The 21,642-nt window shown below is 48.1% G+C and overlaps 1 protein-coding gene across 1 annotated transcript in view; it reads right to left on the bottom strand.

Moving 5' to 3' along the window:
• Nucleotides 1–4,314: 4,314 nt before the first annotated feature.
• Nucleotides 4,315–21,642, bottom strand: part of LOC311319996 (regulator of G-protein signaling 12-like) — a gene marked incomplete at both ends in the record, with an annotated part of 41,029 nt that continues 23,701 nt past the window's right edge. Inside the window, 14 exons of the mRNA XM_084451630.1 lie at nt 4,315–4,628; nt 13,902–14,486; nt 14,729–14,822; nt 15,298–15,365; nt 15,838–15,922; nt 16,432–16,558; nt 16,756–16,829; nt 17,051–17,254; nt 17,883–17,980; nt 18,169–18,319; nt 18,844–19,026; nt 19,674–19,817; nt 20,467–20,559; nt 21,350–21,528. Coding sequence (XP_084307756.1) covers nt 4,315–4,628; nt 13,902–14,486; nt 14,729–14,822; nt 15,298–15,365; nt 15,838–15,922; nt 16,432–16,558; nt 16,756–16,829; nt 17,051–17,254; nt 17,883–17,980; nt 18,169–18,319; nt 18,844–19,026; nt 19,674–19,817; nt 20,467–20,559; nt 21,350–21,528 — 2,399 coding nt within the window. The remainder of the gene's footprint in view (nt 4,629–13,901; nt 14,487–14,728; nt 14,823–15,297; nt 15,366–15,837; nt 15,923–16,431; nt 16,559–16,755; nt 16,830–17,050; nt 17,255–17,882; nt 17,981–18,168; nt 18,320–18,843; nt 19,027–19,673; nt 19,818–20,466; nt 20,560–21,349; nt 21,529–21,642) is intronic.

The raw sequence follows: 21,642 nt of genomic DNA, 5'->3' as shown, positions 1-21,642 counted from the left end.
TCGCTGGAATTTAAGTTAAAGATTAGTGAACACAGTGTAGTCTAGCCTACTCGTTTAAAAAGAATAGATCTAGTAGGCTACAGCTCCAAAAGTAGCCTATTAAGCGCTCTAGCCGAACTTCAATGTGAAAGGGACCTCATGAATTGATTTAACTTACCGTCCGTGCAGTTAAGACACAAGGTAAGCCCACTAAAATTAACATAATATATGCCATCATAAAGGTCCGGTGTGATCTGCGATACCAAGAAGATAGGCTGATGTCCCGCCGGAGGATTCCGTTTAACGTTATCACGTTATATCTGTCGGTTCCAGACTGCGCGGACACCTTTTGGTCATGGAGAACGTGGGGAATCCTGCAAGATCGATCTTGTCCCCAGCAGTTGCAAACTGTTTTAAGTAAAACAATTGCGTCATGAGTCAGACTATTGTCTCGTAATGACCATCACTGTACCCACAGCGGATTTCCCTAAGAGGATATATGGACTTCCATGATTAATGCAAGTTGGTGAAATTGCTTATCTGTGTTTGTCAGGAGCTCTGTGGGAAGCTAATGGGGGGACCCTCCTCTCTCCAGGCTTGGTCACCGTGCGCTTCGCGGCTTGTAAACATTCCAAGTGCGGCGTGCTGCGGCAGGAAGATCACCTCTCATTATAGGATACCCACCTACCTCCCCATCACAAAGCCGCTAATATGCACCTTCAGCTTAGCGGGATTCTGTTCTCACTGAAAACAGCACTTTCCCATATAGCCTTAAACAGACATGGCTTCAGGAAAATAATGTAAGCTTCTGAGACGAAATCGTTGACTTAATATGATCTACCGTTAATTATTGACGATTCATCTGACCACCTTGGCAAACAGATTAAGCAAACCAAACAAAAGTCTGGAATGTAGGAAAATGAATTAAGCAAATACATGGGTGGACAGTTAGGGGTCTGTTGAACATATCCTCATTCCTGAGTGAAGTAAACCTATAAATGAATAAACTGAATATATCTACAGAAAAATGGAAATTGTGTCTTAGGAGCAAGTCCGACACTTTCAGAATTATTAAAAACGTGAATGTTTATTGAGTGAAATTGGAACAATCAAATATGAAGCCAGACTACACAGGCTAAACAGAAATTACAGATGAGATCAGTCATCACATTGTTAACCATTAAATAGTAGGTCTGTTGGAAATATAACCAGAAAATGTAACCTATTGAAACAGTCTGTGAAGTAAGTGGCAATTTTCTCACATTCCTATAGTGCCATAGCCTCGAATAATCACTGTCATCTCACAAGCTCAAATCTCCTGATCCATCTGCCAACGGCTCAGGGGCAGGTGTAGGACTTAGGGGCAGGTGTAGGGCTTAGGGGCAGGTGTACAGCTCGGGGGCAGGTGTAGGACTTAGGGGCAGGTGTAGGGCTTAGGGGCAGGTGTACGGCTCGGGGGAAGGTGTAGGACTTAGGGGCAGGTGTAGGGCTCGAGGGCAGGTGTAGGGCTTAGGGGCAGGTGTAGGGTTTGGGGGCAGGTGTAGGGCTTAGGGGCAGGTGTACGGCTTAGGGGCAGATGTAGTGCTCGGGGGCAGGTGTAGGGCTCGGGGGAAGGTGTAGGGCTAAGGGGCAGGTGTAGGACTTAGGGGCAGATGTAGGGCTCGGGGGCAGGTGTAGGGCTCGGGGGCAGGTGTAGGGCTAAGGGGCAGGTGTAGGACTTAGGGGCAGGTGTAGGGTTCGGGGGCAGGTGTAGGGCTCGGGGGCAGGTGTAGGGCTTGGGGGCAGGTGTAGGACTTAGGGGCAGGTGTAGGGCTTGGGGGCAGGTGTAGGACTTAGGGGCAGGTGTAGGGCTCGGGGGCAGGTGTAGGGCTAAGGGGCAGGTGTAGGACTTAGGGGCAGGTGTAGGGCTCAGGGGCAGGTGTAGGGCTAAGGGGCAGGTGTAGGACTTAGGGGCAGGTGTAGGGCTCGGGGGCAGGTGTAGGGCTAAGGGGCAGGTGTAGGACTTAGGGGCAGGTGTAGGGCTAAGGGGCAGGTGTAGGGCTCGGGGGCAGGTGTAGGGCTTGGGGGCAGGTGTAGGGCTTGGGGGCAGGTGTAGGACTTAGGGGCAGGTGTAGGGCTCAGGGGCTGGTGTAGGGCTTAGGGGCAGGTGTAGGGCTCGGGGGCAGGTGTAGGGCTAAGGGGCAGGTGTAGGACTTAGGGGCAGGTGTAGGGCTTAGGGGCAGGTGTAGGGCTTAAGGGCAGGTGTAGGGCTTGGGGGCAGGTGTAGGGCTTGGGGGCAGGTGTAGGACTTAGGGGCAGGTGTAGGGCTCGGGGGCAGGTGTAGGACTTAGGGGCAGGTGTAGGACTTAGGGGCAGGTGTAGGCTTTCCTCCAAGGATCTGCTGCTGGTGCTTCTTCAGGTGCCTCTTGCGGATGAAGCTCTTCAGAATCTGACTCAGGATCAGTTTTTTTTCCCCTACACTGGTTGCACTTGTAGGGCACCATTTCCGTATCCACTGATTCCTAGGTGTATCCAGGGGATCCAGTCTCGCCCTAGATCCTCCGCAGAGCAGATCTAAAAATTAAAGTGATTGACAGCAGACTAGTAGGCCTACTAGTAGGGCCTGGGTCTATCTGTGAGGCAGGCGATGTCTGGATACAGTCAGGCGACCTCGCAGACTACATGACACACCCACTTTTTTTACTACCTGACTCATCCGTTTCACTACATCATGTTGTAAACATGTCTCCACATGTTTATTTCCCCATGTATGTCTATGGCAGCGCCGCACTGGTCTATGGAAAAGGAGAGGCGGGGGCCAAGAAAACCACTACTGCGCGTGTGCAGGGGTCTACAGGAAATAAAAAAAATATCATGTTCAATTAGCTTTATACGCTGGATGGGAAACTTCCATTGGAATGAATGAAGCCCCAGGAGCTGCTCTGGGCTGTGAAGCCATCTGGTGCAGTGGTCAAGCTGGGTAGTGCAAGTCATGTGACCAATTTGAGCCCAAAAACACTTTTTCCCATAGACATGCAAACAATTTCTGGATGTCATGTAAAGTCAGAAACGACTCTGAGTTATCAAGTTTTAAATCATTGGGTGCATTTTTATTTAGAAGCCACCAAGAGCTGGAGTTTACAACTGTTTCTTTCCCCATGTATGTCTATGGCAGCGGCAGCGCTGCACTGGTCTATGGGAAAAAGGGACAGGAAAACACTACTGCACATGTGAGTTACAGGAAGTAAGAATCTGTGTAAGTTTTTCGGCATCATGCACTGGGTGAGAAACTTTCATTGGAATGAACGGGCAGCCATGTTTCAATGCTGTAGCAAGTTCTTTTAATACATCCATGGCGAGTACTTGACTCAACTTTTTTTTTTACTTGAATTTTACTAATTCTTTACTTTACTTTACTTACTTACTTAGCTATTTTCTCTGTGGAAGGCGGAGTGATACTTCACATTACCTACAATTGTAAATACATTAGGTAGGTAATGTGAAGTATGCCTATGCTGCCTTCCTACTTCCACAGAGAAAATAGGTCCTCACAAAGTAAAGGATTCAATGATAGTTTGACTTTAAAAATTATGGTATAAACACCCATATTAACCCCCGACAGACTGTCCTCATATTGTATTTGCTTTGGGTGCACTGTGCAGTGTTTAAGTGAGTTTGGTAGTGGATGCTAGCCTGTACCATTGCATTGTGCTAGCATTAGCAAGGCGTGAATGACCAAAGGAGGGGCAGCATGGAAGCAGCTGAAAATTATCCCAATCAATCAACAACATAATGCTAAGTCATAAATGAGTTCCTATGTTCAAAATTCCAGACGATCCCTTTAAATTAATTAAAATGCCTTACTGTGTCAGTTAAATATGTTAGCCTAATCAAAGAAACAATTAGGCTAACATATTATGAATGTACTCAAATACCAAATTCATTTCTGCCTATCATGTGCAAAGTTGTGATTAAACATTTTTTTGTAATGAGCACACATTGTTTTGATGTTCAATGGGAAAAAACAGAAGTAGAACAGAATTCTGCTAGAAATTATTTAACATTATTTTATGGGATTTTTATATTTCCAAAGCAAACAATAGACTTACTTTAGATTTCCAATAGGGAAAACATTCCTAAAGTCATTACATTCTGGAAGTCCTTTTTAATCCTATAGGATCCAATAGCTTTACTTTACCTTTCCAGTAGGAGGAACATTTTTCAGTAAGATTCTGACAGAGGTGACAGAACATCTTAGAGGAATTTTAGAATCCTGTAGGATTCTATGTAAAATATGAAAATCCTACATGTTGACTAGGGGCAGCTTGGAAAGTGCAGGAGAGCGGCTGGCTTTGCTCAGACGATGGTGGCTTTGTAAATGTCTGTGTGGGCATCCTTGCCCTCGGGTGGGTTGCGGGCGCTGAAGGGCGCCTGGGAGCTCCTCATCCTGCTCTGGCACTGACGCAGCTCGGCGGCGTAGCCATGGAAGCTGAGGCTGAGCTCGGAGTCTTCTCCCCGGGACCGGCAGAGCGTCCCCTCCTCCTCTCCCTCCTCCAGGCGCACGCCCTCCACGTCCATCACCTCCGTGGCGGCCTGGGAGGGACGGGGGCCTCCCGGGGACGGGGGCCTCTTTTGGGAGGTGGCAGGAGTGAATCCGTCTGGTCGTCTCTCTGGGTATAACACGGATTAGAGAGCAGGATTTAGGAGATGTGCCATCAGGTTCAAACACTTTTAACCAGCATTCAAATGTTTCAAAAGCACTGTGATGTGATTTGAGAAAGAGGTACCATAATCCCTGCTGATGGACACTTGGAAACATGACAGTTATAAATACCCAGTATTCCCTGATGAGTAATGATTTCCCAGAGAGTATGGCTATAAAAGAACAGTGTTTGACCCGTCTGTTACATCTCTGAGCTTAATAGAGCCTCTATCATATCTCTTAGCTTAATAGAGCGTCTATCACATCTCTTAGCTTAAAAGAGCGTCTATCACATCTCTTATCTTAATAGAGCGTCTATCACATCTCTCAGCTTAAAAGAGCGTCTATCACATCTCTTAGCTTAATAGAAACTCTATCACATCTCTTAATAGAGCGTTTATCACATCTCTGAGCTAAATAGTGTCTATCACAAGTCTGAGCTTAATAGAGCATCTATCACATCTCTGAGCGTCTATCACATCTCTTGATAGAGGATCGATCACATCTTATCTTTTTTTTTTAAGACATTTCTTAGGGCTTTTCAGCTTTAATGTTATAGGACAGTGTAGAGAGACAGGAAATTTTTGGGGAGAGAGAGGGGAGGACATGCGGCACAGAACCCGAGCCGGGAATCGAACCCTGGTCCGCCGCGCAAAGGACTAGCCTTCATATGGTGCGCGCCTTACCCAGTGAGCTAGCTCAATAGCCAGGACTTCATAGCCAGCAAGTTCATATGCTGACAGGGCGGGGTCTTGAAAGATGCCCTTACTGACCAGGAAACCATTGTGGTGACCAGCAAAACAAGACACTAAACTTCTCCCAGCTCTGCTGTGATGAAACGGTTTTCACGTCCATTGAACTCATTATATCCATTCAGCAACCAAATGAGTTGCAGCAACCAAATGCTTGCCTTGTTCTCCAGCCTCTCGGTGTTTAGCATGATAATGTCATTCCGCCAAGATTACTGAGAAGAAACCCAGTCAACCATCTGGCTTTTAGGCTACCTTTCAGCTCATCTGCATGGCTTGAAAAGATCAGACACCGTTCCACCTATTGGATACACTTCAATCATCATGTTGGCTTACTGTGTGCTCTGTTGCAGACCTGTTGAATGCAAGCATAAGCTTGAGGCTTGCATGTGACTGAAGCGTTATTGAATCAACATGCGATATTATAATGTTAGGTTATCAGTGGGGTGGTCTTAGAGACAGGGTTAGAGGGCGGAGCTCCAGCCAGTGTGCTGTGGTGCAACTCACTAAAGTTGTCAATGAAAAAACAACAACAACCTGAACATAGAAGACAGGGCAACGTGACCTCACAGACTCTAAACAGACACCAGGGAGAGAGGAGGGCCATGGAGTCACTACTGACACTCCTAGAGAGGCCAGAACCAGACCCGCTGCCATGGTAACGTCACCATCGTGACGAGTGAGAACGGACCCCCCCACCCCCACCCCCACCCTCCCACCTCAAATCCCGAGCCTGTAAACATTAACAGAGACTCAAACACACAGCCCTCCAACACATACAGCCTCTGAACTCCTACCACAGTGATTCACTGGTTCTGACGGGTTTATAAACACACACACACACAGAACCTTTTACAGTGTTATACTTAGTTGATGAACTCAAGATGAGAATCTTGTTTCCGGGGTTGCTCGTAAAAGAAAAAGGATTAAGATGTTAAGCCTAAAATAATCTAAATAAATGATTTAAAAAGTCACAGTGGCACTCAGTATACACAATCATTTGTGGATAAATGCTAAGAGGGGAGTTTGAATAGTGTTTCTCTGGTTATAGTAACTGAGTTATCTGCTGCTGCTGAATGTAGCTACTCTTCCCATGGCAGACTAGTGTCCACCAATAAGCCATGATGGCACCAGGCCCAGCCAGACAGGCCTCCCCAGACAGACAGACAGACAGACAGACAGGCCTCCCGAGACAGACAGACATACCAGGCCTCCACCAGGGTCCAGACAGACAGACAGATAGACAGACAGACAGAAAGGGCTCCCCAGACAGACAGACAGACAGGCCTCCCCAGACAGACAGACAGACATACCAGGCCTCCACCAGGGCCCAGACAGACAGACAGGCCTCCCAAGACAGACCAGGCCTCCACCAGGTCCCAGACAGACAGATAGAAAGGGCTGCCCAGACAGACAGACAGACAGAAAGGGCTCCCCAGACAAACAGACGGGCCTCCTCAGACAGACAGACCGACAGGCAGGCAGACAGAGAGAAAGACAGACAGACCAGGCCTCCACCAGGGCCCAGACAGACAGACAGGCCTCCCCAGACAAACAGGCAGACAGAAATAAAGACAGACAGACCAGACCTCCGCCAGGGCCCAGGCAGACAGACAGACAGACTGACCAGGCCTCCCCAGACAGACAGAAAGACTGACCAGGCCTCCCCAGATAGACAGACAGACAGACAGACAGACAGACAGACAGACAGACAGGCCTTCCCAGGCCAAGGTAGACAGACAGGCCTCCCCAGGCAGTCAGACAGGCCTGCCCAGACAGACAGACAGACAGTCTTCCCCAGGCCCAGACAGACACACAGACTTCCTCAGGACTTGAGAGCTGCAGCCTCTGTTGACATTTTGAAGAAGTAGCTAAAATGCTTCTGTTTAGACAGGCATTTGTTGAATTAATTTGACTGTATGTTTATGTCTATTGTCCTGTTTCCTGTGTTTGTGTTTATTTTGTTTATTTATTTTTTGTATGCATTTAACCTGCATGAAGCATTTTTGTGAGTTCTCTGTGAGAAGTGAGAAATATATATATAAAATATTTACTTACTTACTTATTTACAGACAGAAAGACAGACAAAGACAAAGACAGACAGGCCTCCACCAGGCCCAGACAGACAGACAGACAGAGAGACAGACAGACAGACAGACAGGGCTCCCAGGCCCAGACTGGAGCAGACCCAGCACCAGCAGTAGCTCATCATGGCAGGCCAGGATCTGCCTGAAGGCCCCTCAGCCGACAGATGGATGATAAGAGCCGCTCAGGGTCACCAGAGACTAGCTTTCAGGTCCGTCAGCCAGCCAGACACGAATCGACAGTGCCTGGAGGTCATTTGAGCCCAGGGATCACTCAAGTTCCCACAGATCAGACAGACTGTTCTGTGGACCAGTTTTAGAGACGATCCTCCAGCCCCAGGCTAATTGCTGGGGTGATGCATTTGTGGTTGGCCTTTCAACTTGCCCACATATCTGTCACAGACCACCTATCTGTAATTGAGCACATCACGGAGCACGCAGCAACATTTCACTGTGATTGTATACTGTGTGTAACACAACGCAACTGGCACGTTCTGTTTTAATATATGTGTTGCTTTTATGGCTCTGCGTGCTACTACCCCTTTTCTGCCTCCCCTCTCCCTAGTGCCTCTCTCTCTCCCTCCTACCTTCTAACCAGGTCCAGTGGATCCCCCACTGTCACCAGCAGACCACCCTGAGTCTGATAGATACCCCAGTGTCTGCTGTGGATGTCCAGTACAGCCACTAACCCTGTCCTCCTCCCTAGTGTCTCTCCCTCTTATACTCTAAACAGGTCCTGTGGATTCCCCCTGTTTCCTGCAGGCCACCCTGTAGCAGGTCCCAGAGCAACCCCCTCGTCCTCGGCCAAAAGTCCACCCTATGGCTCCTGGAAAGGCCCCCTGCCTCCCCATGACTAGTTCCTTCCCACTTTGTGTCATCAGCTGTCCCTATCCAGCCAACCCTCTCTGCTTTCTGTCTCCCCACCTCTGCTTTGCGGCATTCTCTATGAGTCTGTTTTGCTAAGTGCTTACTGTGCTTTGTTATATGATTCACTTAAATATCATATTAGAGACTACAGGGATAGCTTATACATTATGGCCTACCATGTAGGCAACTTGTTTAGCCCATGTTTACTGCTCTGCATATGTTCTAAGCCAATAGACAAACATTTTCCAGGAGCTTGCTCGATCGTCTCGTTGAGAGAGGTCAGGGAAGAATTTTTACAGCTCACTTTTCTGGCCCCCAGATTAAACTGTTTTTTTTTGCTTCCCTCTGGAATATGTAGGGGTGAGACCTATGCCCACCCTCCCATTGCTCTCTGTAAAGCACATTGTGTTGCCTCTGTGTATGAAATGCTCTGTACAAATAAAGTTTGATTTGATTACTGTGGGACTGTGGCAAATAAAGTTCTGAATCTTAATCACGGCATTGCCTATGATGGGATCAAATCTCATAACCATTTGTCAGCTTGAAACTAAGGACTGTGTGCTTTAAGACAGTAATTGTGTTTATTCTACATCAAAGAATGGCCAAGAATTGGGAGCAAATTATAGGCTACAGTATATTAAAGTATTGGAATTAGATGCACTTTGATTTATGTTCACACCCCCTGTTCTCACCAAATTGTAAGTGCAGAACAAACAAAGTCTCCAGTGAATATATATATATATATATTCACTGGAGACTTAAAATATCATCAAAGCATATTTATGCCTGCGAGATAGATCAGCTCATGAATATAATGTTTTATCTATGTACTACTGCCCTCTAGTGGCCAATGTCAGTATTGACACGAGCAGACGGATGAGCATCAAGCACAGTGCAAAAGTATTCAAAAACATGGAATGGAGGAAAATTAGCTCTCAGACTTCTAATGTTCGAGTATAATTACACAATGGAAGTTTTCTGAGTAAAAACAATTATGGGGGCTCATTTGAGTTTTTATACTATAATTTTCGAAGTCCGAACAAATTAATGGGTTCAACGATCGTTGGGACTTTAGTTGGGAAAAAATATGGTATAAAAACTCAAATGAGCCCCCAACAGACTGTCCTCATATTTGATTTGATTAGGTGCACTGTGTAGTGTTTAAGTGAGTTTTCTTTGAATGATAGCCGTTTCTACTGCATTGCGCTAGCATTAGCTAGCCCCTTTCGGTACTGTTAGGTACGGCCATTGGACGAGCTACCATTGGACAAACTACAACAGCTCTCCGGTAACTCGTCCAAAGGCCGTACCCAACAGTCCCGAAAGGGGTTAAGCATTAGCATGCTGCTAACGCCGGAACGAGAGACGGCATGAAAATGTTCTCTATCAATCAACATTATGAATAAGTTGTAAATTAGGCTGTATGTCCAAAATTCAGAACTGCCCCTTTAATACTAGTAATATGTCCCATAGGTATCATCCCATTCCTTTCATGTATAGGCCTATGTGTATATGATTTATATATTTTATTTAGCTATATATTGCATTGCTTCTTTTATCTGTTTACCTTTCTACATTGCTTAGTGTGTGCACAATCAAGGGGCTAACGGAAATCATTTCACTGCTCGGTGTAGCCTACTTGTGTGATGTAGTGGGTCTATGTGTGATGTAGTAGGTCTATGTGTGATGTAGTAGGTCTATGTGTGATGTAGTAGGTCTATGTGTGAGGTAGTAGGTCTATGTGTGATGTAGTAGGCCTGTGTGATGTAGTAGGTCTATGTGTGATGTAGTAGGTCTATGTGTGAGGTAGTAGGTCTATGTGTGATGTAGTAGATCTATGTGTGATGTAGTAGGTCTATGTGTGATGTAGTAGGTCTATGTGTGATGTAGTAGATCTATGTGTGATGTAGTAGGCCTGTGTGATGTAGTAGGTCTATGTGTGATGTAGTAGGTCTATGTGTGATGTAGTAGATCTATGGGTGATGTAGTAGGCCTGTGTGAGGTAGTAGGTCTATGTGTGATGTATTAGATCTATGTGTGATGTAGTAGGTCTATGTGTGATGTAGTAGATCTATGTGTGATGTAGTAGATCTATGTGTGATGTAGTAGGTCTATGTGTGAGGTAGTAGGTCTATGTGTGATGTAGTAGATCTATGTGTGATGTAGTAGGTCTATGTGTGATGTAGTAGGTCTATGTGTGATGTAGTAGATCTATGTGTGATGTAGTGGGTCTATGTGTGATGTAGTAGGTCTATGTGTGATGTAGTAGATCTATGTGTGATGTAGTAGATCTATGTGTGATGTAGTAGGCCTGTGTGATGTAGTAGGTCTATGTGTGATGTAGTAGGTCTATGTGTGATGTAGTAGATCTATGTGTGATGTAGTAGGTCTGTGTGAGGTAGTAGGTCTATGTGTGAGGTAGTAGGGTAGTAGGTCTATGTGTGATGTAGTAGGTCTATGTGTGATGTAGTAGGTCTATGTGTGATGTAGTAGGCCTGTGTGATGTAGTAGTTCTATGTGTGAGGTAGAAGGTCCATGTGTGATGTAGTAGGTCTATGTGTGATGTAGTAGGTCTATGTGTGATGTAGTATGTGACATAAACCTGACTGACTTTGATGTATGGCAACATTTGGTTGGCCATTCCTCGTCTTGTCAAGCCTGACCCATTGACTGTCAGACCCCTCCAGCACACGTCTTTGCTTCTGTTTATTCCAGTATTTTTTGTCTGTTTTCTTTGTCCAAGTGCACATGTAGATAGTTCTCTCACCAGCAGGGGGAGCCAGTGGTGACAGACACAGCACAAACCTGTGGAACGAACAAATCCCAAAACACTAAAATGAACTGATGTGAGTAGAGTGCTGCTTTGGAGAGAGCGGGGTCAGCTACATTCCTGAACCATCATTTATCAGTTTATTCAGACCATGTCATTGTCCTTGAGCTATGGCCCCTGTAATAATTGATGTGATGCTGCGTGTATTTGTGTCCTGTAAAAGGTCACCAATAATTACACTCCCGTTATGACCTCCAGCAGCTGTGTCACGCTGGGTCTCCACATGCGTGCACACCCAGATAAATACCACCCCGGCAGATAGGCTTGCTCAGAGCGCTGGGCGCTCAGCACTCAGGGACGCGTGTTGGAACACAACAACCATCCAGTCTATTTTGGAGCATGCAAAGCAAAAAAAACGAAAAAAGCAAACATCCTCTATCAGTGCCTCAGCAAACCTGCGTCAGGTGAACCCGTTACCATGGTTCCCGGTGTGAAGGGATCAGGCCGACGTGCCTAGCAACCAGAGCAGATGAGTGGCGGACATCGCGAGGCTATCCTCCTCCGTATCATCAGCTAATATGCACACTGGATAATCACCCCACACACAGCTATTGACACGCCAGGCTCCCTGCTCAGCCTGGACAACCGAGATAGAGGTGTTAGTGTGTCGGGGGGGGGGGGGGGGTCGTCTCCCTGCTCAATCTGGACACCTGAAGTGGGCCGCCCTGTCTGCGTCAGCGGAATGAGTTGTAAAATGATTCCATAAACATATTATCCTATGTATCTTATCATTCTATATGTATATTTTGGAGCTTATTTCCCTCCGAGGTGTGCACAGCTTTAAACTGGGACAGTTGAATAAGGCTCAACCTGGACACCAGAGATATGGGGGGGGGGGGGTAGGCTGACTAGGACAGTTGAATAAGGCTCAACCTGGACACCAGAGATATGGGGGGGGGGGGTAGGCTGACTAGGACAGTTGAATAAGGCTTTTGCTTCGCTGAAAATCAGAGTGCTGATTGAGGTTCTGAACGCCAGTGAGGCAAGACTGCAGCGGAATCATGTGACTGTAACTGGTCATCTGTAACTAGTAATCTTGTGACAGCAATGAATTTGCAACACGGCACCTCAGCCTAGAGTTGCCCAGACACTTGACATTTCAATTTGTAGTGGTGGTTGTTTGGATTTAGATGAACAGCCATTAGTGTTCATTCTGTCTAAGACTTTCGAAAAAATAGCAACTCTACACAAAGCTGTGCCTCTTTCCAGTCTCTGTGCTCAGCTGTTCACCTTGAGCTGTACAGGGCAGAGGACTCAAACCAGGCCCAGTGGAGAGGGAAGGTGGAAAACAAAACACATCTGTGCTTCACAAAGATCTAGCACCGGAACACGGGCAGACACCACCACCACCACAACAACAACAACAACAACAACACAGACACAACAATTAAAGCCGGCTGCACAAGTAGACAAAGCAACCAGAATTATGATCTGATCCAGACGCAACAACAGAGCCATGCACAAACACAGTGAAACTGAGACACACACAAACACAAAGCAGCAGCTAGAACATGAACATGGTGTGGAAGAGAGATGCTTGTCTGAGGGAATGTTGAGGCATGAGGCAGGGGTGCGGCAGAAGACCAGACGACATGAAGGAGGGAGGCGAGGGACAGACAGATCGGGGAGGGAATTTATGATCACAAACACGTTTAAAAAGACAGACGGGATGATTTCGGTTCTAATACATTTATTAGATCTAATCAAACACAAGATACAGAATTAATCAGCATGATTATGTTCAAACAGGCCTCTACAGAGGAGGGAGGAGGTGATCAGAGAGAGGTTGACACGCAGTTCAACAATGTCACTGCTTCAAACGAGCTCATTACTGGGGAGCCAGCTATGACATTATTACCACCGCGGTTTGAAAAGAGCGTTACTGGCACAAACACACCAAACGGAAGAGTAAAACCAGGGATGTAACCGTCACAACGGACGTTGTTGAACTGTTGCTACTTATAAGAGGGATTGAGAGGAATTACAGCATTTGGTTTGAAAGAAATTAAAGTACAGGCAGGTAGGGCAATCATGACATTTTTTTTTTTTTTTACAATTAACAACTGCATAGATCTCAGTGACTGTAGGTATGCAACACCACTCACAATGCCAGAATACCGCTCTCATAGCAATGACAGCCACCAGCCTCCCATGACCACCGGTATCAACTTTGTAACATGGTACAAATACAAATTCTGGGTTATAATATTCCCATTTTGGCACGGATGTGGTTGTTTGTCCTGCGTTGGTTGTTGGTTGGCGTGCTGGTGCATGCAGCACGGTGTGGGTCTACTGACAGCTCTGCCTGCCCGGTCCAGAACCACACCTACTGATGGACCTACATAGCTCAACCCTCCAAGGTGAACTCGCCACCTTGAGCCACAATAATGTTGCCATCTAGTGGTGTGACTATGACATCAAAGTAAATGTAACTCACAATATATACACATCATTATAAACAACTGATCTCAAAACAATTGAAACCGATCAGGTACATGCTATGCTATGTTATGTTCACCAATGAAGTAGGAGTAAAAAAAACAAAATAAATCTCAGATTGCCGATCTGATAATTCTTATTTTCATTTGTAAAGTGCATTAGAGTCTGTATTGATGGGGTCAGGACAGGTCGGGTCAAACACACACACATACGCTCACTCACTCACACGTACACACACACACACACACCAGCGCCTCACACGTTAGAAGTACCTGAGGTGTCTGAGCAGGGCGTGGGAGGGGTGAAGTCGGCCTGGGGCAGGCTGCCGTCGTGGGCAGGCGCGGGCGAGGGGGGCAGCAGGGTGCTGTTGGGGCTGCTGATGTCCCCCTCCCCCACCAGCGTCAGGTCGCCGTGCGCCTCCTCCTCCAGCGTCCGCAGCAGCGGCGGCCCCGCCCTGGTCTCCGAGGGCCGGGGGATGGGGGAGAGGCCAGCGCCGAAGGGGGCGTGGCCGTGGTGTGGGTGGTGGCGGGGAGGGGGCAGCAGTGCCCGCCGGGCCCCAGAGGAAGAGGAGTGTCCGTTGCTCCCGGAGGAGACGAGGGAGGAGTCCAGGCTCTTGGAGCGCGGCGAGGCGCCGAGGAGGGGCGGTGCGCCACGGGAGGAGGACGGGGCTCCGCCCGCCCCGTTCTCCCGCCCCCAGGCGCCCTGCGAGGAGGCGGGGGAGGAGCAGGCCAGGCCGGCGGCGTTGAGGGGGGGAGCCAAACGGAGGAAGTCGGGTAACACCAGGTCCTCTTTGTTTAGGAGGCCTCTCTGGTCATTGGCGCGGCTGCTCTGAGCACGACTCAGCAGCTCGAAGAATTCTGGAGGGGGGGGGGGGAAGCGAGGGGGCGTTATTCACCAGGACCTCCCCCAAATTAACAACCAATAAGCAAATAAACACCCGCGAGGCTGACGAGGATTAGTCAGACAGACAGACATGCAGAGCTCCTTTGTTCCCGGGGGGAAATCACCCTGTTTTAGAAGCTGCAAGAGACTGGAGGTTAGTCCTGGGGCGCGAAGGAGCTCAAACACCACCGAGGAGAAAGAGAAGAGAGAGATTTACCTTCCGCTTCATCTATATTAATCTTTTTCTGTTTTCTCTTCTCCACTGGGAGTGATGCGCCCGGTCCATCCTTGCCTGACGACCTGTCATCTCCCTGCAGACGCAACAATAACAACGCACTCTGTTATCGTGGGCCAGCGTGTGTGTGTGTGTGTGTGTGTTTGTACTGGCGAGGGTGTGTGTCTACTACACACACAGGATCACTGTCGAGAGTTTTCGCCATTGACTAAGTCTCGTCTTTCAGGGGAACTGCGAATCGTACACTCTGACGACATGAACACGAAATGTTTTTTTCACACTCAATCTATATGTAGACCTGCCGTCCTCTTGACCTTTCTGTGTAAACGATTAGCTAACGAGTTCAATGACCATAACTGCAGATGAGGTCAGGGGTCAGTCAGCCACAGCCAGAGTTACGGCAAAGTCGAAAACCCAACCCGCAGAAGCAGAAGCATTGGTTAAATGTTAATAGTGCGGGCTGGAGTGTAATGTAGTTAAAGAAGCTAAGTAGCCAGACAGACAGAGAAAGCGCCGTTTAGGAGAGATAGAGGAAGTGTCCAGATCCTTACCGTGGCAGACGGACTCCTGCTGGTCAGGGGGGGTGGGTGACCTTTGGAGGAGCCGGCCTTTGAGTGGTCTAGGAGAGAGAAGAGAGGGAGACAGAGAGAGAGAGACTTGTGTCAGTTTTCATATCTTTGTTTATTGATGGAGGTAAGGACAACCAACAGGCCATGGTTTCCAGGCTGGGATGAGTTCCTGGAGGCGGGTGTGTGGTGACGTGAATGCCACCGGAAGGTGTTGGTGTGTGGTAGTGTGTGTTGGTGTGTGTTGTCTCAGTGTGGTAGGGTGTTGGTGTGTGTTGTCTCAGTAGTGTGTGTTGGTGTGTCTTGGTAGTGTCTCAGTCTGGTAGTGTGTGTTGTCTCAGTCTGGTAGTGTGTGTTGTCTCAGTCTGGTAGTGTGTGTTGTCTCAGTCTGGTAGTGTGTGTTGATGTGTGTTGTCTCAGTCTGGTAGTGTCTGTTACAGTATCTCAGTGTGGTAGTCTGTGTTGTCCTACGTTTCCTTGGGGCTGTCTCTGCTCTGGGTCAGGGGTCAGGGTTCGGTTTCCTACCTGGCTCTGCGCTGTCCAGCACCACGCGCAGTCCGTCCAGGCTGGATATGGGAGCTCCCAGGTCCAGAGGTTCGCTTTCTCCACTCTGAGAGAAAAACACCACAAACATTTTTTTTAGTACGTTGCTCCCTCGTTTGGTGATTTGTTTATTAGTATACAACCCTGACCCTAACCCTGTACACAAGGTAAACCCTGGTGAACCCTGACCCTAACCCTGTACACAAGGTCAACCCTGGTGAGATGCTTCAACAGAGTATCAGTAGTGACGCAGGTTTGAGATTGGGTGAACCAGCGCGTTGGCACCGGGCCGGAGTTCTGTCGCTCCGTTATAAACTCAGGCCCACTGTGTAATACTGAACTCGCACAGGACCGGAATAGCCCGGCTGGCGAAGGCTGGGGAGGAGGTTCCGCCTCCCTCCGTGGTCCCGGGGTGTCGTCATTCTTAATTATAGCCCCCCGTCTGTCTTCAGAGGCCGACTGCGTCTGAGTGGAAGAGGGTGTGGTTCGCTGGTTCCCTTTTAACTCCCAGACTCCACCCTGCCCCCACACACGCGCTCTCAAAAACACACGACGGCACCGGGGGCACAAACGTACTATTTTGGCGACCAGGTCGTTGAGGTGGAGGCCGTACTTCGCCACGACGGGGCGGAGGACCTCGGTGACCGGCTTGGTGGGTTTGGCCTTCAAGCCCACCGACCGATTAATCGGTACGAGGTCCAGCCTGAAGACGGGAGCAGAGAAAACACGGGACATGACACTTCAATTTCAGAGAAAGAAAAATAGCATCTTTTAACACTAACACATCCGAAACTTGGGCAGAACTGATGCTGATATTAGCTGTTTCATGCAGCACGTCGTGTGTCAAACGGACAATAAGAGAGGATATCTAGAGAGCAGCGCTGAACTGGGGGTCGTTACCTGAATAAGGTCCGTCTCTCCAAGCGCAGGTCCCGGGAGCTGAGGGTCAGACAGTCCTGGTCCAACACCAGGGGCTACAGAGGACACAACAACGAAAACCCATGAACACCTCCCTGTACACCAGCACAGCCATGGAACAGACCAGTACACCAGCAAGCCATGGAACAGACCAGTACACAGTACAGCTATACATCCACACTGCTACAAATACAAATTTTAAAGTCATAGGTGTTTTTTCCAAGGTTGCACGGTTCCGTGGCGGTGACGGCGTGTGATTTCTCAGAGTGTCCCTCACCTTGTCCCCGCCCACCAGGAAGAGGTCGACGGCGGCCATGTTGACATGCAGGCTTTGGCAGAGGTCCCGGAGGACCTCGCGGACGGTGGCCCCGGGGCGCAGGGTGACGGAGGAGCAGGAGCCGTCGGACAGTGTGACGCTGCAGTGCCTGGAGGAGCACTCCCGCACGCGCTCCCACGCCGCCAGCGAGTGACGGTTGTCTCCCTGCGAGGAGGAGAGACCAGGAGAGAGAGAGCGTGTTGGGAGGGGCGGCACACTGCTTCCTGTGACTGCTGGCTTGTGTGTCTGCTTGATGCAGAGCCAGCTGCCTGGTATGACTGTAACATAGTCTATTAATAAGCCTGGTAAGACTGTAACAGTCTATTAATAAGCCTGGTATGACTGTAACAGTCTATTAATAAGCCTGGTATGACTGTAACAGTCTATTAATAAGCCTGGTATGACTGTAACAGTCTATTAATAAGCCTGGTATGACTGTAACATAGTCTATTAATAAGCCTGGTATGACTGTAACAAAGTCTATTAAGCCTGGTATGACTGTAACATAGTCTATTAATAAGATCTTCTTCAATCCTTCTGTCATTATTCATAACCATCCATCCATCCATCCATCCATCCATCCATCCATCCATCCATCCATCCATCTATCCATTTATCTATCATTCAGAAGGCCGTGTAGCTGAAACAAGTTTTTTCAGGGTGTTTCTCCCAAACACGGAAGAAGTCAAAGTGACCCGACAAACAAACTAGTGACATAATAACATGTCAGACACATTAAGCCGCAGAGCTATCTTGGTTCTGGGTTGCCGTGGCGACCGGAAGAGGATCCTACCTGGACCTTGCCGGCGGAGCAGGAGGTGTTGAGCTCCAGACTGGCGCCCGACGACAGCGAGCCCTGAGACTCCCTACGCCCGTTGCTGCCCCAGTAGTCTGGAAGGAGAGCACACTCAGATCAACAACCCTACTCGCCATATTGTCTCTCTTTTAAAAAAACAACAATAAAATACTTCATAAGATCCAATGCAATAGTTCCAACTACACATATCCTCACAGACAGTACACGTTTAGCTCCAACGCCATAGTGGCAGAGTATCTGATCACAGAAGGTCTGTACTCACCCAGGTTAATCTCTCCGATGTCCTTCTTCTTGGGTCCCTTCCCGAAGCTGCGGTTCCTGGACCAGGAGAAGAAGATCCCTCGCTTCTTATCGGCGCTCTCGTCCCGGGACTCCTCGGTCAGAGACCTGCCTGAGCGCTGCTTCCTGTTCTCCTGTCACACACACAACCATGGACCTTCATCATCATAGCCATCATCACCACTATCATCATCACCACCACCATCCTCATCATTGTCATCACCATCATCCACATCATCACCACCATCATCATCAACATCATCATCATCATCACCATCATCTTCAGACTCATCTCCCAGGAGAGTTTGAGATCCTGAGTCTCAAAACAACTACGAGGACTTTGACTGGTTATAAAACAGTCTCGTTTTAACACCGATCCCTCTACATTACCTACATTAGCAAATGTGGCCATCAAGGAGAAAATTGGCTGTTTCTATGTAATTATTCTATAGATATCTGGTCGGCTGGTCGGGTTGAAAAGAAAGGACCATCGCTGGTTATAGTAGGCAAGAGATATTTAGACAGGAAGCGGTGGTGCTCATGGGAAATGCAGTTGTCTTTCCGGGAAAACACTACCTCGTGTCTACAGGTGCCACTAAAATGAACACTAACTAAAAAAAAACTCCTTGTAGCTGCTTTAAACTGTAGACGAGGGTACCTTTTTGGGCGTGGAGAGGCCGGAGCGGTCGGAGCTGGCGCTGTGCTTGGAGGGGGCGGGGCTGCAGGGGACGTGGTAGGGGTCAGGAAGGCTCCGCCCCTCCACCTCAGCCAGCATGCACTCCTGGTACAGAGACGACTTGAGGAACCTGGAGTAGCTGTCAAACTTCATCAGGTTAAAGATCTACAGAGACCGAGAGGAGAGAGAGAGAGGAGAGAGAGAGGAGAGGGGGAGAGAGAGAGAAGAGAGGAGAGAGAGGAGAGAGAGAGGAGAGGGGGAGAGAGACAGGAGAGAGGAGAGAGAGAGACACGGGAGAACGAGAGGAGAGAGAGACGGGAGAGGGAGAGAAAGAGGGGAAAGGAGAGAAGAGACAGATCTGCTGTTAATTTGTGTCCACAAACAATTATGACATGGTGTTATGACAGATGTCATAACAGTTGAGATTCTGTTATGTTTATGCCTGAAATGAGGGTATGCAGGCTATCTGCGTGTGAGTGTGCGTGTGCGCGTTTGTGTGTGTGTGTGAGCGCGCACTTGTGGTCAGCTGGTTGAAAAATGACAAGATCACATCAAAAAGGAACACGGAAAAATGTGTCCAGCGTGGAGAATAGCCACTCTGAAACTGTGACGACAGAGAAGGTGTTCCCTCCCGTGTGCGTTGTGTTTTCCAGGGCCAGACCATGTGTGTGTTGTGTTTTCCAGGGCCAGACCATGTGTGTGTTGTGTTTTCCAGGGCCAGACCATGTGTGTGTTGTGTTTTCCAGGGCCAGACCATGTGTGCGATGTGTTTTCCAGGGCAAGACCATGTGTGTGTTGTGCTTTCCTCTCACCTGCAGCTGCTGAGCTTTGAACATGTGTGGCCAGGGCGAGGTCAGCACGTCGTCTGCCAGCTGGGCCTGGCTGTCGATGTTGACCGGCGTGGTGGCCTTACTGGACAGGAAGCTGTCATAGATCTCCCCTGCCCTCTGGGACAGCTGCAGGATGACAGGAGAGAGGAGAGGAGCAGACAGGAGGAGAGAGGAGAGGAGAGGAGAGGAGAGGAGAGGAGAGGAGAGGAGAGGAGAGGAGAGGAGAGGAGAGGAGAGGAGAGGAGAGGAGAGGAGAGGAGAGGAGAGGAGAGGAGAGGAGAGAAGAGAGGAGAGAGGGGAGGAGAGGAAATGAGTCAGGACAAACAGAACCACTCACTAATCCTATTGTTATGGACAGAAGTGCAAGGCAAGGCAAGGCACGTTTATTTGTATAGCACATTTCAGCAACAAGAAACACATAAAAGGTCATATGAAACGAAAGGCAAAAATAAAATACAGTAATAAAAGTTACAGTGAATTGTACAAATTAATAAATTTGATTTAATAAAAAGCAGCGTCGAAAAGCAAAGTCTTCAGTCTTGATTTAAAAGAACTGAGAGTTGCAGCAGACCTGCGGTTTTCTGGAAGTTTGTTCCAGATATGTGGAGCATAAAAACTGAACGTTGAAGCAGTGAGTTCATTCAAGGACAAGACACAAAAGTCTTGTCCTTGAAGACATTTTAACCTGCTTTCACAGCACTGTTAAGTGGTTCTCAGGGACGAGATAGATATCCGGTGGATGGTTTTCTCTTGTGTTGAGTAAATGGGGACATACCTGCTTCTTGTCCGTCGCTGGGACATGACTGAAGTATTCACAGGCCTGCCAGAACAAGATATTCTCCTCACTGAATTCCTTCTTCAGGAATTCCTGTGGAGACAGAAACACACACAGCTCCATCAGACCTTCATGGAGCATTCTCCTTGTTTTCTTGACTTAAATGTGTATTGCATTTGACCTTTTACATGAACAGTGTCAGGGGCTATACTATACAACTTATACTACTTATTTCAACATAGTCATCTTAATTTCCAGGTCTATTTATCCAATAGTATTGGTGATGTTGTTTTGATGGGTTCTGTATTCAGTCCACTTTTCCTATTTTACATTAAATATCTCTTGTACTCTTAAAATATGACTGGATTTCTCCATCACATAGATCTCTTCAACAATGCCCAGTCAGTGTCTCTGGGTTTGAGGATCAGGTTTATACCATGACCTTCTCACCACTTTCTTACTAGCAACCAGTAATACTTTAACCAGGTATTTATCCTCTCCCCTTTCATTTTCCTGTGTAAAGTTTCCTAAATACAGTACAGTACTTAGGAAGTACATATCCTAATATCTCATTCAGTACCTTCCATACATCATCACAGTATTATTCCATGGATCATTCTTCTACAAGGAACGACCCAGGTCTCACACACACAGACGGCTGCGTTATTACATTAGCACAGACGCTGCGTTGCTATATTGGTAATTCCCTGTCGTTTCCATCAAACAAAATAGAAAACAGCCGAGGCTCCTGGGACATTCTTCAAAGGGAATGCAGAACCAGAGTGGTAAATAACCTGAGGAGGGATTCATAGGATCCGCCTCATGGCGCCGGCGGCGCACGAATCAAAACTCGGGATTTTCCAGGGTACATTGCAGTGCTTACCGAGAAGTACCTGACGCCCACAGGGTCCTGGAGCAGGCGCTCGAAGCAGGCCGCCCAGCTGGCCACGCGGCGCTCGGAGAGACGTCGCTGACTGGACGCTCCCGGGAGACTGCCGTTACTGTTCAGACTGCTCTGGCTGCAGCATCCCTGGAGCTGCACCCCCCCACCACCACCGTAGTCTAGACACAGAGAGAGAGAACAGGTCAGAAACACCACCACCACCGTAGTCTAGACACAGAGAGAGAGAACAGGTCAGAAACACCACCACCACCGTAGTCTAGACAGAGAGAGTG

This window comes from Borostomias antarcticus (assembly GCF_949987555.1).
Source record: "Borostomias antarcticus genome assembly, chromosome: 17".
Classification (NCBI taxonomy): domain Eukaryota; kingdom Metazoa; phylum Chordata; class Actinopteri; order Stomiiformes; family Stomiidae; genus Borostomias; species Borostomias antarcticus.
This window is presented reverse-complemented; position numbering and strand designations above follow the sequence as displayed.